This window comes from Pipistrellus hanaki, assembly GCF_964339955.1.
Source record: "Pipistrellus hanaki genome assembly, chromosome: 2".
NCBI classification, from domain to species: Eukaryota; Metazoa; Chordata; class Mammalia; order Chiroptera; family Vespertilionidae; genus Pipistrellus; species Pipistrellus hanaki.
Genome location: NC_140504.1, coordinates 93,085,107 through 93,103,819, shown reverse-complemented (window position 1 = coordinate 93,103,819; position 18,713 = coordinate 93,085,107). Strand labels below are relative to the sequence as shown.

The window sequence follows — 18,713 nt, the reverse complement described above, 5'->3', positions numbered from 1 at the left end:
ATTATACTCCACTCAGTATTGTGCTGGAGCCTGCTCTTACTGGCTCACAAATTTTCAGGAATTTTGGGAATTTGGAAACAAAAACCCAAACTTCATTCTCAATATGTTTATTGAGCCTGTGCCATTTTCAGTACTCTACTTGGCATTAACAATGAAAAAAAAAAAAAGACGAAGACATAAAATCCACTCACTTTAAGGAATTCTCAATAAAATCAGATAAATATATGCTGCAGAGTTACAATACAGAGTTATGCACAAGATCCTATAAAAGTGTGGGCCTAATACAAACACTTGGGATGATGTTGCATATTAAGAAAGACCTTCTAGAAGAAATGCCAACTGGGCTGAGTCTTGAAGGATTTATAGAGAGGATTATCTTGGATGTGGGAAAGAAAATATTCCCAGGAGAAGGAATAACATATGCAAAGGCATTACAAAAACAGATAAAAGATTAATAAAATCCTGGCTATTGATGAATCTCTACACTACATAATGAGTCTTTATTTTAAACAAATTAGAATACAAATAGAACATAAATTTGATAGTGAAAATATATTAGAATTAAGAAGAAAAAGATAAATACTACAGAGGTAATTTTATGGGAGTTCATAAAGAATTTGAGAAAGAGAATTCTAAGAATATTGATAGAGGATATTTAAAAAGTGAAGGATAACAATGATAGAAAAGTTCCCTAAAGCAAGAGTATTGTGTAATAATTTAGTTTAAATAAAATATAAGGTATTCATAGTGAAGCAGTCTTGAAAGAATTACAAAGGAGTCAGATTATAATGGAGGGTCCTCATAACAAAAATATATGTCGACTTCATTTTGTCAAATCAGAAAAATACAAAACATATTGAGAAAAAACAAAACAAAATGAAAACATAAAAAAGCTCTTTCCCGCTATTCACAGATAAGCATTATTAATATTTTTAGTATTATATATTTCCAGACTTTACATGCCCACATTTTTCAAACAGAAATAAAAATACTGAATATCGGAAACTTAATAAACATTTTCATGTCAATATAATATTTACTGGTTATACTGTATTATGTCCAGAGGACCCATGAAACAAGTACCCTACCATATATTTAGGCCAGTTGTCAGTAAACTTATTAGTCAACAGAGCCAAATATCAACAGTATAACGATTGAAATTTCTTTTGAGAGTCAATTTTTTTAAACTTAAACTTCTTCTAATGTCACTTCTTCAAAACAGACTCACCCAGGCCATGGTGTTTTGTGTAAGAGCCACATTCAAGGGGCCAAAGAGCCGCATATGGCTTGAGAGCCGCAGTTTGCCAACCACGGATCTAGGTAATTTCCATTTATTTGTAACAAACAAGAGTTAGGTGTGTGTGTGTGTGTGTGTGTGTGTGTGTATGTGTGTATTCACAGAATGATTCATCTTCACCTTATACTAACCATTTCCACCTTACTTTTCTTTTTTTTCTTCTTCTTCTTTTGTTTTCATTTGAATATACTATATTATGTTGTAATAACTTCAAATAAATTTTCAGTAAAATAGGAGTATCAGGCATAGCTCTTCTTTCCTTCAGATTAATTTGTTTTACAAATGCAGTCCAAAGCTATGTTGCTTAATCAGAGATATAGCTCAAATTATCTGAAGATCTCCAAACATAAGAGTCCAAGTAAGTGCTCCTTTCTGGTAAGCAGACTAAGGAGGTAGCATAAGATAAATCAAATAATACTTTTCCATCATTTATTACTTTGTTAATTAAGATAATGAATGATATTAGAGAAGTGATGCCTTTGGATTTGAAGTTAGCAGAAGAACAAATACTGATTGAATTAATACTACATAAGTTAATCTTCTTATTGGAATATCACACAGAAAAAATTGAGTTTTAATAGCTCTTATGTTACAGTTTTACTGAGAACATTTGCAGTGAGGGAATAAAATCACACTGATGGATTTTACCAGAAATACTTCCTCGTATTATTTCATTACAGGTTTTCTTTGATACTTTGAAAGTAAGATACCAAATTAAACAAATTACTTAGAAAACTGTGAAGAGAAATAGGAAGAATATTAATGAGAGCAGATAAGTCGTTCCAATAAACATAAGTTCCTTTATTCAACTGTGATATGTTTACTTCCCCTGAAATGGAGGACTAATTTCTTAGTATACTATTTAAGATTTTTTATATATTTATTTATTTATTTATTTTATACATACACACACACACACACACACACACATATATATATATATATATATATATACACATACATACACACACATACATACACTAGAGGCCGGTGCACGAAAATTCGTGCAAGAGTAGGCAGGCCTTCCTTCCCTGAGCACCCAGGACCCAGGCTTCGTTCTGGCCTAGCATTGTCCCAAGGACACCTGGAATGATGCCCAGAAGGATGTTTGGTCTAATCAGCATATTACCCTTTTATTATTATAGAAGACTAATATGCTAAGTGTCCATCCAGGTAATGATGTCATGTAGCAATGCCCGGCTTCCTCTCCCTAGCAACTAGCCTCCTTGCATTTTTTTTTTAGCCCAGGAACATGACTTGCTTTACAGCCAGGTGGAAACATATCACTTTAACCAAATATCTGTGAAACATTTTCCTGTGCCTCATCCCATTTGATCCTCACAGAAGTCCTGGAGTACATAGATAGGAGACTTGGTGGAATCATATTTTCTTTTCATTAGCCAGAAAACAGAGATTTAGAAAGCTTAGAAACTTGATCCAACTGAAAAGAAGAAATAGTGGGCCTTGAAAATGACTTCAGGTTTTCTCACTGTGTGGAATATACTCAAACAATGCTGCAGTTAAATATTTTACCCTTTGTTCTCCCTGCATGATCTATAATAATAATTTGCTTCATGTTGATATTTACTGCTGTGTTGCTAACAATCACCTGAAAGAGAAGTTTGGGTGCTTCACTGGGCTGGAAAATGTTTAGCTAAATCAGAAAGCAGGTCTAATTAAGCAAGTTTATTCTATATCTATAAAAGGCTAAGTTGACTTGTGCATGTGGGATGATACATATAAAGATCTCACTGGCGCCAATCACATGCAGAGAGGAAGGGCGGATGAGTGTATGGCTGGCTTTCTCTGGTGAGAGAGGGAAGGAAGCCCCCGACTGCACTAAGCCCCAGTTCCGACTGCACTGAATCAGTTCCAGGTGAAACATCGTGGACCCAGGCTTATATAGGTAGAGTCTGGACTGTCAGGTAGACAGAAAAGCACACACAGACTCAGAGACTCGAGGAAACCATGGCGAGCAGGGGTCTGGAGGCGCACACATGCAGAGAAGACTGACTGCTGAGGTTGCCACTAGCTCTCCCTATTGGAAGGGAGTCGGAAGTTCCTGATTGCACTGAACCCTAGTTCAGACTGTACTGAATCCCAGTTCCAGGAGAGCCTGGGAGAATCTGGACTATCAGGCGGAAACTGAAGGCAGAGGTCTGGACGCGCGCACACAGGGGAGGGCTGAAGGGAAGCCAAGACTGTCTGCTCAGCCCTGAGACTCTGCTCCATCCAAGCTGAGCACAGAGGCTTTTGCAATTTTGCAAGTCTGGCCCGATAAGGCTATCTCCAGCATAGGTCTCCCAGAGTGGAGACAGCTGATACACATAGCCAATTTGCCTTGAGGTCAATTCCTCCCAGTGATTCCAACAACAATCAAGACTTAACTACAACAAGGCTGCACACACAGACCACAAAGGGGTGCACCAAGAGTGTCCACCTCAGGTGACTGGGAGGCTGACCCACTGGGCCATATAGGAAACCTAACACACAAAGCTACCCTACCAACTCAGGGAAGCAGCGAAAATGCAGAGACAAAGTAACAGATCACAAGTGAAAGAAATGGAGGGGGGAAGGAAATGACTGGATATAGAATTCAAAACAAAGGTTATAAGGTTTTTCAAGATTTCCTAGAAAAGGCTGATAAATTAATGGGACCCTTGAGGATATAAAAAAGGACCAACTAGAAATTAAACATACACTGACTGAAATAAAAAATATTATACAGAGACCCAACAGCAGACTAGAGGAACACAAGAACCAAGTCAAAGATTTGGAATACAAAGAAGCAAAAAACACTCCTCCAGAAAAGCAAAAAGAAAAAAGAATCCAAAAAACTGAAGACAATGTAAGAAGCTTCTGGGACAACTTCAAGTGTATCAAAATCAGAATTATGGGGGTGCCAGAAGAAGAGAGAGAGCAAGAAACTAAAAACCTATTTGACAAAATAATGACTGAAAACTTCTCCCACCTGGTGAAAGAAATAGACTTACAAGTACAGGAAGCGCACAGAACCCCAAACAAAAGGAATCCAAAGAGGATCACACCAAGACACATCATAATTAAAATGCCAAGAGCAAAGGACAAAAATAAAATATTAAAAGCAGCAAAAGAAAAACATTTAATTAACTACAAGGGAGCACCATACGAATGTCAGCTGATGTCTCAATAGAAACTATGCAGGCCAGAGAGGCGTGGCAAGAAATATTTAATATGATAAATAGAAAGAACCTACAACCAACATTATTCTACCCAGCAAAGTTATCATTCAGATTGGAAGGTCAGATAAAGAACTTCACAGAAAAGAAAAAGCTAAAGGAGTTCATCATCACCAAACCAGTATTATATGAAATGCTGAAAGGTATTCTTTAAGAGGAAGAAGAAAAAAGTAAAGATAAAAATTATGAACAACAAATACATATCTATCAACAAGTGAATCTAAAAATCAAGTGAATTAAAAATCTGAGGAACAGAATAAACTGATGAATATAATAGGATCAGGAGCATAGAAAGGGAGTGAACTGATAATTCTCAGGGGAAAAGGGAAATGGAGGGTGCAGGACAAAAATCATACACCAATGGATGAGGACAGTGTGGGGGAGGTAAGGGCTGGTGGGGTGGGAAAACAGTGGAAGGGAGCTATGTGGGGAAAAAGGAGAAATTATTGTAATAATCTGAATAAAGATTAAATTAAAAAAAAACAAAAACAAAAAATATATATACTGTGCTAACTGTAATTTTAGATTCTTGTGAGAAACAGACCAGTTAAAGATGAGAAGACTCTAGAATTTAATATTTTTGGTGCCATAGTATATAGATGAACCAAGAGTAGAATTGGAGCATAACCTACATCTGAATATTTAAGTACCACTACCAGTTATGCCAATTATGCAGCCCCATTATTCCACTAGAAATGAGAACAGCCACATGCAAATGGAATGTGTAAAAGTTAAGGGAAGAATAAAGCAGTAGCTACATCTTGGGGGAAGTTCAGGGCAGTGGTTTGGTGAGGGTACGTACAGAAAACAAAGAAGGAAGGAAGTCACAAAGTGATGAAATTGGCTGAAATTTAAAGTAATACAATGTAGTTACTAAACTGCGATTTGAGCTCAGAAGCCTCTTTGATACCTGCTGAGCTATTTTATTTCCTGCAAAGTCATTGTAATGAAAGTCATCGCACCTCACCTATTCTACTCAGTGACACCTGATGTACGGAAAGAAAGTGCAGTCCTGCTGTTAATAATTGCTGAGCTCACCAAATCGCAACGGTGTTATTCAAATATACTGTATTACATCTACATATCAAGACATTGGTATAATACCATTATTTTGGTCTTTAAAAATTCTAAATCAATGCCTCTTACTATCAAGATCAAGGAATCAACTATTCAGACTTGTTAACTCTTTATATAAATTGAATAGCTGAGTCCTTGGAAACTCCCGTTGAAAGAATAAGTCCTTCTAAAGTTCAAATGAAACTACGAAAACCCACCTAGGGATGTGTCTGCAAAAGATATTAAACACCTAAGACGCTCCCTAAACAACTAAAAACAAAACACAATGATCTTACCAAAAAAAAAAAAAAAAAGAAAAAAAAGGAAAAGAAAAAAAAAAAAAAGGGTCATTCAAAAAGATCCATTCTGAAAAAAAAAAGAGCCAAATGTGTGAAAAAATAATGTGTTTAACGTATCTCTTCTCATATCCCCAAGAGCCCATTTCCTACAATAGTAATTATTACCCTACAATATACTCAAAATTGAATGATGATGAAATTAATCTTTTAAAAATCAGATATTCTATTTTCAATTTTGCTACAACATATTTTATATTTGTAAAGTGTTTACTCTAAATATTTTATTGTTTTCGTCAGCTAATAACTATTTTTAATATATATGCTTTTATACATTTATATGTTTTAAAGGTCTACACACATTTTTACTTAGAATGCATTAAACATTTAGTTTGGGCTACTTTTATTTTTAATTTTAAGAATGAAAAAATATATATATTTGAGTATACTCAAAATATATATGGCACAGTGTTACTTTGCTCAAATATAAAATCACTCGAATTCATTTCATTGACACTTTATTAAATGCAGATTTTTGACTGTGCAGGCAGTTGGCACCAAACCCGTGTTATTCAAGGGTCAGTTATACATGTACACAGTAGTGGTGTCTGGCAAAGGGGTAAACTAAATTGTGGCCTGTGGTTCTCTCTGAATGATGAAATTTCATTTTTACCAGCTTCTTCATACTTTAAGATAACGTTAACATCTAATAAAGTATGAATAATAAATATATTGATAATAAGACACGGTTTAATACAATGGACTCACCTGTTGTTCCAGAAGACTCCGACTCTCTCAATTTCTGAGATGCTAAAAGTTTTTCCTGCATAGATTTCTGGGCAAGTTGTGCATCCCATTCTTCTAGTTCTTTTTCAAATCGTTGGTTATCTTCCTCAACAAAATCTCTTAAATCTGGTGGTAATGTTTCTATTCCAACAAGGGCCTGCCCAGTTTCTTTATTAAACTCCTCTGCAAATTATATTTAAAAAAACAAATATAAAATTACAAATTAAAGGAAAAATACCAAGCTCAAAATAGGATGCATTTAAAATGAGATATAAAGTATGAATTATTACACTTAGTAAATAAATATTACATAGAAATTAAAACTCGAACACATGTCCAGAAAACCAATGATTAAATTTTTGATAATCCATTACAGTTAATGTTCTCACCTTTTATTTTTAATCTGAAGAGTAAGAAATGCAACAAAATATAAAGGCAAAATTGCTACTCAAAATGACTACTTATAAGTACTACTTTTTCTATTTTAAGAAAATACCAGATGTCTGATTATTCATTAAGTAAAACTTACCACAAAGTGAGAAGAGATAACTCAAGAATCTTATTTAAGCTCAAAATAGAACTAAATTTCTTTTTCATCAGAGACAGGTAAGTAATAGCAATATTTTTATACTAGAGGCCTGGGGGGGGCGGGCATGGAGACAGGAGAGGCTCCCACCACCACCACTGCGCTCGCCAGCCGTAAGCCCAGCTCAGGGCTTCGGCTTAGTGGTGCTCCCCCCATGGGAGCACACTGACTGGCAGCTACTGCAGCTGCGGTGAGCATTTGCCTCCTGGTGGTCAGTGTGCATCATAACGACAACCGGTCGTTCTGCCACTTGGTTGATTTGCATATTAGCTTATTATATAGTATGCAATTTGGAAAATAATTAACATGGAAAGATTTTTAAAAGGTTGTGTAAATATTACTTAAAAGTTACTCAATTTCTACTCCACAAACACAAATTAAATTTTTTTCAGTCACAAGTGGATTGCCTTGCTAGTTTTGCTGAATAATTAAAGGAAGGTTGATTTTATCAGTTTTGACAAATCTTTATTAAGTGTTTTCTATATGCAAACCCTATGTTAGAATATAAAAAACAAAAAAGCCATAGTATGACATGGTCCCTGGCTTTGAGCAGATTAGAATGAAGTGGGAAAGACAAGTCAACATATAACTGCAACACACAGTAAGTGCCTGACAGCGGGATCTCTGAGAATACAAGGAAGGGTATTTTCTGGCAGACAATAAAAACTTGCAGAGCAAATGACACTTGAATGAACCTTGATAGACAAGCAGGAATTAGGCAAAAAAAAAAAAAAAAGCAAGAAATAAGAACTCTACTGGCAAAAAATAAAAATAAAAACTCATCAGAACATACAGATATAAATGTGTGAGTACAATGATGTGGTGAGAGCAGAATACAGCAAGAAGTTCAATATCAGTTTGAAATGGATAGACAATTGTCATAAATGAGGCTGGAGAGACAATCAGAAGTCAGATTTATGTCAGAGTGAGGAACCTGAATACGAGTGAGGAACCTGAATATGAGTCAACGTGTGTTGCAGTCATTAAAGAATTTTAAGCAAGGAGAAACATGTCATATTTATATTCTATAATGGTAAGTAGTTAACTTTGAATACAAAATATATTCTAATTCTCAACCCTGGTCATATTACATTTTGATTTGGGTTTACTCACAATAATCCAATAGCATTTTCTAATCATATCTATCATTCCCTGTGTGAATTTTACATAACTAATCACACCAGAGACTAGAGTCACATAAAAGGACAACTTATTTAAAAATATACAGTACCATATATATTTTGTATTCTTACCTTGAATTAAGAACTGTGCCTTATCATTTATGTACATTAAACAGTATGCACTGGCATTTCTATAACCACCAAAAGAGTCCCTCACTAGCTCTTCCCAGGATGATCTTGTCACAGCAATATCATTGTATTTCATCCACCTGTTTTCATGATGGTCAAAAATATATGCCCAGTAGTGCCCAGCATTAGCTTGGCCTTCATGAACTAAAACAGCATGTAAGCGATAAGGAACCTAAATATGAAAACGTAAGAGTTAAACAGCAGTCAAGCAATCTATTGTACCACATTCCATGAAACATATAAACTATGTGACTGGAGGAAACATAGGAGCGTATTTCCAAATAAAAGAAAATTGGCTGAATTTAAAAGTGTGAAAAATATTAAAGTACGAAATAATAAAAGAAGGGGAAGATAAGCTAATTATATGGAAAGCAGACAGATGTATAAATTGGATGATTTTCAAAACTTTGAAAATGTATTTTATGAATTTGTTGATCTGTTTCACATATTTCTTTTGAATTAAGAACTTACAAATATTTTTATATAAAGCACATGATTTGTCTAAATCTTCACAATTATAAACTGATGGCTCAGTTTATCAAAATGACTTATTATAATATACCAGAACTTAAAATGTAATTGAATCCTATACTTTCTCCCATAATCTTAATAACTTTAAATAACTTTATGATTTTCTCATGATTTTATTTTTAAACATTAAGGGGAATTCTGATATATTTTATTATTAAAATAATAAAAAGAGTAAGCAATGAATACAGTATGGGAATATCACTGAATGGGGTAAATATTAATATGGCTTCTTTAAGTTCAGCAATTTTGTAACAAAATATGTAAAAAGAATTTGGTTAATATAAAGAAAACATATAAATAATTTTCATAATGCTTACTAGCTCAAAATTTAACTTACTTGGATCATAGATTTGTCCGAGTACATTAGTTCAATAGTTCGATGGATTCTGGATATGCTTTCCTGCAAATCTAAGAGCAGAAGATGTCATTTAATGATTAACTTCAAGGATGTTTCTACTGAGACCTATAAGACAGAGATTAAAGATTTTCCTGCCATATGTTAGAAGAATAATAAAAAAAAATGTTTATATCTATATAAAGAAGTTTTCAAAGTAAATTAAAGTTAAACCCCTTTCATATTTATGTAAAATAGAAAAACTTTAGCATAAAATAAAATACCTTCACTAGATATTTTATATAAACACACAATTGAATAGAAATTCACTAAAATTACCAATGGAAATAAAGTTCCAAGATTCCCATTACTCATTATTTCTATTTCCAGCAGCAGAAATCTATCCTACATAAAGTCATTCAGAGACAGGGATGTTCACAGATATATTGTCGATATAAGTTAAAAACCGAAGACAACTTTAATATCTGTCAATAGGAAAATGGTTAGTTATATTATAATGGCACAAACACACTATACTATAAATCTGTTTAAAGGAATCAGGAACAAACCATGAAAGACTACAAAAAAATATTAGTCACTTTATAGTGGGGAAAGGTCTTTCTAAGCCTGATAGAAAATCAACTAAACATAAAGGAAAAGATTCAATTCCCTCCCCAAACTTAAGAAAATCTACATTATAAGGGTTCTGAAGATGGCAGCGGGCAGGGCGGAGATGAGGGAGAGGGTGTGAGTGAGGGAGGGGATAAAAGGAGTGTGTGGATATGTGTGGTGTGTGAGTGAGGGAGGGACAGTAAAATCCTGCAAGAGTAGCAGGGGCTGGCAGACCAGGCTCTCCTGGACAGGGAGCACCTACCACCGCTGTGGGCACTCCCCAGGCTGCGGGGCTTGGGCACAGAACTCAAGCCCTCTTGAAGGGGATAGCAACCTCTTCTAGGAACTCATCAACACCACCACCCAGATAGAGCTTAGACACTGCCCATGACACTGCAGCCACTCCAGCCAAAATCCTGCTGCCCCACCCACACACCTGCACACCCTAGGACCTCCACCTCCAAAGGTGCACGCTCCTGCAGCAGTGTGACATTCCCTTCCCAGGGGCTGACCTCCAGACACCATGGTCATGCTTTTCCAGTACCGCAGTCCAGTACCGCAGTCAGGCTTTTCAAGCACACAGGCCTCCTGAGCATACAATACTACAGGCCGCTTTTGGGTGCTGCCACTGAGCATGCTCCTATCCAAAGAAGGTCTCACTGCCCTGCAGTAGAAACTCTGAATTCCCACTTCCTGGATTACCTGCCCACAGACACTTGTATTAGGTGGATACAGCGCAAGGGGGGGAGGGGCCCTCTGAGTGCCTGAATGTGCCTCCACTGGGTGCGTGCGAGCCCAACCAAGGGCACAAGGCCCCCCGCAGGAGAAATTCAGACTCCCCCCCTGCTGCCTGCACACAGACACCTCAGTCATGCGACTTCAGTGCAAGGACCTATCTGAGTGCACCACCCTGGCAATCGGCCCCAGTGTACCTCTGTGAGCCACCACCGGCTGTGCCTGAATTCAACTAAGGGCTCAGCAGCAAATGCTGAGTCTTCCCATTTCAAAGCTGCCGACCTCTGGACACCAGTCACCCTTTTTCAGCACACAAGTCTCCTGAGCCCAAGGCCGCATAGGTGGCTCTTGGGTGTCTCTGTGAGCAGCCCCTGGCCATGCTCTTATCCAAACAAGGGCTCACTGCCCTACAGTAGACATTCTGAATTCCTCCTTCCTAGGTCGTGGGGATTCAGCACCAGGGCACCTCTGAGTGAGTGCTCAAGCCTCCACTGGGTGTGTACAAGCCTAACCAAGGGCACAAGGCCCCCGGCAGGAGAAATTCAGACTTCCCCCTCTCCCGGCTGCCTGCCCACAGACATCTCAGTCATGCGACTTCAGCACAAGGGCCTATCTGAGTGCACTGCCCTGGCAATCGGCTCCCGTGTACCTCTGTGAGCCACCATTGGGTGCGTGTGAATCCAACCAAAGGCACAAGGCCCTGGCAGCAAAATCTGAGTCTTCCCACTCCACAGCTGTCAACCTCTGGATACCATAGTGGCGCCTTTCCGGAGGTCAATCGTGCCTCCTGAGCCCCTCCACCCCGACAGACGACTCCGGGTTGCCTCTGTGAGCCCCCGGTGGGCATGTGCGATTCAGTCAAGGGCGCAAGGCAACAAAAATTGGGACATCCCCTCCCCGGCTGCTGACCTTTGGATATTGCAGTTGTGCCTTTCCAATATTCAGGCCTATTGAGCCCGCTCCCGCTATAGGTGGCTCCTGGGTATCTCCTTGAGCCCTGGCTGGGCATGCTTGTATTCAAACAAGGGCACACAGCTCCAGAAGTAGAAATTTGGTCTTCCCCCTTCCCAGCTCTCTACCTACAGACACTGTTTTGTGCGGGTTCATCAAGCAGGCCCTCTGAGGACAACACTCCAGCAGGTGCCTCCCAGATGTCTCTGTGAGCTGCCACTAAGTGTGATCATATTCAACCAAGGGCTCAAGGCCCCGAAGCAAAAACTTGGGCTTTCCCTTCCTCAGCTGTCAACCTCCGGTCACTGCAGTCACAACAATCTAGTGTGAAAGCCCCCCGAATCCGCTGCCCTGTCAGGAGGCCCCTGGGTGCTTCTCTGAACCGCTGCAAGGCACAACCCCGGTCACTGGCATCCAATCCCCACGGTAGTGCTGTCACAGCTGAAGGGACCCCTAAGCCTAATGCTCCAGCAGACGGCTGCTGGGCACCTCTGTGTGCTGCCATTGGACATGTGCCTCTCCAACCAAAGATGCATGGCTCCCTCAGTAGGATTCACAACATCCCTCTCCCGGCTACTTACCTCTGGAAAGCCTGGTAAGTTACTGAGGACTTGCCTACCTGGACAATGTTTCACCCACAGACCCTGAGATTCCCACATCCCCAGCTGCTAGATCCTGAACCCCTTAGTGATTCAGAGAGGGCAATCACAGAGTCCCACTGCCTCAACCACAGACTACGAGAAATCCATCCCCCACTGTCATGGGGTCTGAGCCCCTCGAAGTGACTTGCAGAGTGACGGTAATCCAGAAAAAGTCACACCACACTGGTCAAAGCTACAGTAGCTGAACTTCAAGCCCCGACTCTTTTCTCCCAGGCCGTGGACTCTGGGAACCCACAGAGCACATACAAGTAAGACCCCAGACAACCTTTTCTATAAGAGCGAAACCACAATCACATCCAAAACAGCTTGCACAATGAAGCTGGGGGTGAGTCACATTGCCAACCTGAGACGAGAATTCATCCATGAATAAGAAACTAACATTCAAGATCCACCTACATGAAGAGAACCCAAATAGTTCAAGTAGGGAGCTCTGCTAGATCACCAAGCCCAGGAGATCTGAGAGACTGCCCCTCTAGCACCACTCCCAAAAGAACCTGGGTAGCAAAGAAGTTGGATCTAAGAAACAGAAACAATTAAAATGTTATAGCAAAAAAAAAAAAAAAAAAAAAAAAAAAAAAAAAAAAATGGGGAGACAAAACAAACAAACAAACCAAAAAAATCCCAAAGGAAAAAAATAGGAGAAATCACCACATGGGGAATTAAATGAAATGAAGGCAAACAATATGTCAGAGAAAGAATTCAGAGTAATTGTTATAAGGATGCTCAAATGGCTGAATGACAAATACACACAAGTTAATGAGAATTAGAAGAATGTGAATGAGAATATCACTAACTGTAGAGAGCCACCTGAGAAGGCACATGGACATTCTTTTAATTCTTATCAGCTGAGCCCGAGGGCACTGGCAGAATCCTGTTATCAGTACTGATTTCTTAATCCATGTGCTTGGAATAAGGAACAAATAAGACCTTGACTCATCCAGGTCTTGATATGCAAAATCTTGTGCCAAAAAAAAAAAAAATAAAGGAGCTTACCCAGATTTTTGATGAATAGGATCTGGGCACATCCAAAACTCCTTTTAACCTTAAACACCCCTTTGGAAGTCAATAAATATGCTGTGTTGTCTGTGGTGAGTGTGACTGTCTCTCCATCAGAGAGATGGCACCCACCTAGCTCCCAGTTTTATGATTCTATTTCTGTCTCTTGTCTCTTTCTTTTTCTTTCTCTAATTTCTTAATCCCCAGCTCCTCCCCGCAGGAACCTGTCAGTTTTTCTGTGCGGGATGCAGAAAAAGGAGAAACACCACAACCAACATGAAAAGGAAACAAGAGGAAATGAATGACATAGCTGCAATAAAGAACAAAATGGAAGGCATAAACAGTAGACTAGAAGAGGCTGAGGATCACATCAACGAATTAGAAACAAGGTAGAAAAAAACACCCAAACAGCAACAACTTGAAAGAAAACGTAAAAAGCAAGAGCAGAGCCCAAGGGAGCTTTGGGACAACAAAACAAAACAACATCTGCAAAACAGGGGTTACAGAGGAGAGGAAACTGAACAAGGAATAGAAAACCTGCTTGAAGAAATAATGACAGAAAACTTCCGATATTGATAAGAAAAAAACAATGCAAGTCCAAGAAGCACATAGAGCCCCAAACAAGATGAACCCAAAAAGACCAATACCAAGACACATCATAATTACACTGGCAAACACCAATGACAAAGTAAGAATCTTAAAGGCTGCCAGAGAGAGAGAAAGTTATCTACAAGGGATCTCCATTAGAATATCAACTTATTTCTCAACAGAAACACACCACGTCAGAAGGGAAAAGAATGAAATATACAAAGTGATGCAAAGCAAGGGACTGAATCCACAAATACTATACACAGCAAGGCTATCATTCTCAAAATTGAAGTGGAATCAGGAGCTTCACAAACAAAAAGGGGCTAAGAGAGTTGATTACCACCAAGCCAGCAATGCAAGAAATACTAAAGGGACTTCTGTAAAAAGAAGAAACAGCAAGGCAAGAAGGAACACAAACATTAAGAATAAAAATGACAACAAACAAGTACTTATCAATAATAAACTTAAACATAAATGGATTAAATGCTCCAATCAAAAAACATAGGATAGCTAAACAAATAAGAAAACATGATGTATATATTTGCTGTCTGCAAACTTCCAAAACTCAAACCTTTGTCAGAACAAAGTATTCACACAGACTGGCAGTAAAAGGATGGAAAATTTTTTTCAGGCAAATGGAAATGAGATAAAAGCTGGGATTGCAATACTTATATCTGACAAAATAGACCTCAAAGTAAAGGCCATAACAAAAGATAAGGGAGGCCACTTCATAATACTAAAGGGAGTAATTCAACAAGAGGATTTAATTCTGGAAAACATATATGTACCCAAATACACAAAACAACTTCTAGAAGATATCCAGGGAGAGATTGACAGCAATATAATCATAGTAGGAGACTTTAATACCCCACTGACACCAATGAACAAATCCTCTAAACAAAACATCACCAAAGAAACAGCAACCCGAAATGACTCAATAGATCAGATGGACTTAATTGATATCTTCAGAACATTTCTCCCCAAATCTATAGACTATACATTCTTCTCAAGTGCACATGGGACATTTTCAAAGACAGACTACAAATTAGGACACAGGCAAAGTTTCTTCAAATTCAAGAGGATAGAAAAAATAACAAGCATCTTCTCAGATTATAAAGAAATACAACTACAATAGAAATCAATTAAAATGGAAACAATTAAAAAAAAACAACACTTGGAGGCTAAATAACATGCTATTAAACAATGATTGGGTTACCAAAGATATCAGAAAAGAAATAAAAAGCATCCTGGAAACAAATGCCAATGAAAACACAACAATCCAAAATCTATGGAACAAGCAGTCCTGAGAGGGAAGTTCAAAGCCGTACAGGACTACCTAAAAAAAAAATAAGAAAAAAAGTTAATAAACTGCAAAATAGAGGTCCCAGAGGAGAGGACCCTAAATTTGCAACTTAAAGAATTAGAAAGTGAGCAACAAGAAAAGCCCAAAGTAACCAAAAGGAAGGAGATAATAAAGAACAGAAATAAACAACACAAGAGATAATAATAATAATAAAAAAAAAAGCAATACAGAAAATCAATGAAACAACTTGTTCTTTGAAAGTATAAACAAGGCTGAATAACCTCTAGCCAGGCTTACCAAGAAGCAAAGAGAGAGGACCCAAGTAAATGGAAAGGAAAGAGGTGAAGTAACAACTGACCGCAAAGATATAAAGGATTGTAAAAAAAAAAAAAAAAAAAAAAAAAAAAATACTACGAACAACTCTACTCGAACAAACTGGAAAACCTCGATGAAATGGACACATTCCTAGAAAAATACAAGCTTCCAAAACTCAATCAGGAAAATTTTAAAAATCCTGAATAGGGTGATAAGTACTGATGAAATTGAAACAGAAATAAAAGCTTTCAGCCAACAAAAGCCCTGGGCCAGATATCTTCACAGGAGAGTTTTACTGGACATTCCAAGAAGAACTAAAACCAATACTTCTCAGACTTACAAAACATTCAAGAGGAAGGCAGACTTCCAAACTCTTTCTATGAAGCCAGGATTACCCTAATCCCAAAACCATATAAAGACACCACAAAGAAAGAAAATTACAGGACAATATCCCTGATGAACATAGATGTTAAAATTCAAAACAGAATTTTAGCAAACCAGATCCAGCATTATATGAGAAAGATCATACATCACAATCAAGTGGGATTTATTCCAGGAATGCAAGACTAGTACAATATCCACAAATCAATAATCATGAAACATCACATAAACAAATTGAGAGACAAAAATCAAGTAATCATATCAATTGATGCAGAAAAGGCATTTTACAAAGTCCAACAGCCCTTTCTGATAAAAACACCCAGCAAAGTGGGAATAGAAGGACCATACCTCAACACAATAAAGCCTTATAAATTAAGCCCACAGTTTAGGAATAAACTTAACGAAGGAGGTAAAAGACCTCTACTCAGAAAACTACTGGACATTGAAAAAAAAGATAGAGGAAGACATAAAGAGATGGAAGAGCATACCGTGTTCATGGATTGGTAGAATCAACATCATTAAAATGTCCATACTTCCCAAAGCAATCTACAGATTCAATACACTCCCCATTAAAATATCAGCAGCAGATTTTACAGACCTAAAATGAACTACAAAAATTCATCTGGAATGAAAAAAAGACCCCAAAAAGCTACAGCACTCCTGAGAAAAAAAAGAACAAAATAGGAGGGATATCAATACCAGATATCAAGCTGTATTACAAAGCCACTGTTCTCAAAACTGCATGGTACTGGCATAAGAACAGACATATAGATCAATGGAATAGATTGGAGAACCCAGAAATCGACCCAAACTCTATGCTCAATTAATATTTGACAAAGAAGGCAAGAACACACAATGGAGTCAAGACAGTCTCTTTATTTAATAAATGGTGTTGGGAAAATTGAACAGATACATGCAAAAAAATGAAACTAGACCACCAACTTACACCACACACAAAAATAAACTCAAAATGGATAAAGGACTTAAACGTAAGATGGGAAACCATAAAAATCTTAGAAGAATCCACATGCAGCATAATCTCAGATATACGCAAAGCAATATCTTCACAAATACAGCTCTTAGGGCAATGGAAAATAAAGAGAAAATAAACAAATGGGACTACATCAAAATAAAAAGCTTCTGCACAGCAAAGGAAACCATCCACAAAACAACAAGAAAGCCCACTGCATGGGAGAACATACTTGCCAATGTTATCTCCTATAAGGGTTCAATATCCAACATTTACAAGGAATTCATACAAGTTAACAAAAGGAAGATAAACAACCCAATTAAAAAAAGGGCAATGGACCTAAATAGATACTTTTCAAAAGAGGACATAAGTAGGGCCAATAGACATATGAAAACATGTTCAAAGTCACTAATCATTTGAGAGATGCAAATCAAAATGACAATGAGGAACCATCTCACATCTGTCAGAATGGTTGTCATCTACAAATGACAAGTGCTGGCATGGATGCAGAAAAAAAGGAACCCTCCTGCACTGCTGGTGGGAATGCAGACTGGTACAGCCACTGTGGAGGACAGTATGGAGTTTTCTCAAAAAACTAAAAATGAAACTCTCATTTGACCCAGTGATCCCAATTTCTAGGAATGTACCCCAAGAAACTAGAAACATCAATCAGAAAGGATGTATACACCCCTATGTTCATAGCAGCACTATTTACAATAGCTAAGATTTGAAAACAGCCTAAGTGCCCATCAATAGATGAATGGATTAGAAAACCGTAGTACATCTACACCAGTGTTTCCCAAACTTCTCTCATGATGAGAATCACCTGGTGGAGTTGTTAAAATACAGATTCCTGAATCCCAACTAAGAAGTGCTAAACTAGAACCTATTTGTTCCCAAAAATTCTAGTTTAGCACTTCTTAGTTGGGATTCAGGAATCTGTATTTTAACAACTCCACCAGGTGATTCTCATCATGAGAGAAGTTTGGGAAACACTGATCTACACAATGGAATACTATGCTGCTATAAAAAGGAAGGAACTCCTACCATTCGCAAAAGCACTGATGGATCTGGAGAGCATTATGCTAAGTAAAATAAGTCAGTCACAGAAAGATAAATATCATATGATCTCACTCATTTGTGGATTATATTGAACATAAACCAATGAACAAAAACAGATCCAGAGACAGAAGCATCAATCAGATGCTCAAACCTCAGAGGGAAGGTAAGGGAGGGTGGGGAGGCGGGTAAGGAGGAGAAGTCAAATGACTTGTATGCCTACATATAAGCATAACAAATGGATATAGACACCAGGGGGGTGAGGGCATGAATGGGAGTGGGGTGGGAGGAAACAGGGAGATAAGGATACATATGTAACACCTTAATCAATAAATTTAAAAAAAAAAAAAAAAAAAAAAAACTAGGAAAAAGAAAAGAAAATCTACATTATAAAAACAAAGCAAATCCAATATAATAGAAGTCAAATAACAAAGACAATCAAGGAAAAGAAAATCTACAGCATACATTTTGGGAAATTGGTTGATATCCATAATGCTAGTTGCTATTAAGCAATAAGAGATGGGCAAGTGGTTCAATATAAAAATGGGCAGATGTCACAAACAAGAAATTTACAGAAAAATAAAATTTCAGTTATAATTAAGGAAATTTAAGAAACTGAAAAACCATTTTCAACTACTAGACTACTACAGACTAAAAAGTAAAAAGTAGAGGGATTAAGGAGAGAGAGAGAGAGAGAAAGAGAGAGAGAGAGAGAGAGAGAGAGAGA

The 18,713-nt window shown here is 37.6% G+C and overlaps 2 protein-coding genes across 4 annotated transcripts in view; both read right to left on the bottom strand.

Annotated features, from left to right (window-relative positions):
• USP25 (ubiquitin specific peptidase 25) overlaps window positions 1–18,713 on the bottom strand; it is a 176,388-nt gene that overhangs the window by 45,327 nt on the left and 112,348 nt on the right. For all 3 annotated transcript variants that reach the window (XM_084875916.1, XM_084875917.1, XM_084875918.1), the window contains exons 15-17: window positions 9,418–9,488; window positions 8,493–8,721; window positions 6,636–6,836 (exon numbers count right to left, since the gene is read on the bottom strand). In XM_084875916.1, the coding sequence (XP_084732042.1) occupies window positions 6,636–6,836; window positions 8,493–8,721; window positions 9,418–9,488 (501 nt within the window). The remainder of the gene's footprint in view (window positions 1–6,635; window positions 6,837–8,492; window positions 8,722–9,417; window positions 9,489–18,713) is intronic.
• The window catches only part of P2RY13 (purinergic receptor P2Y13), a 403,762-nt gene that overhangs the window by 331,143 nt on the left and 53,906 nt on the right, over window positions 1–18,713 (bottom strand). The gene's annotated exons all lie outside the window — the stretch shown is intronic.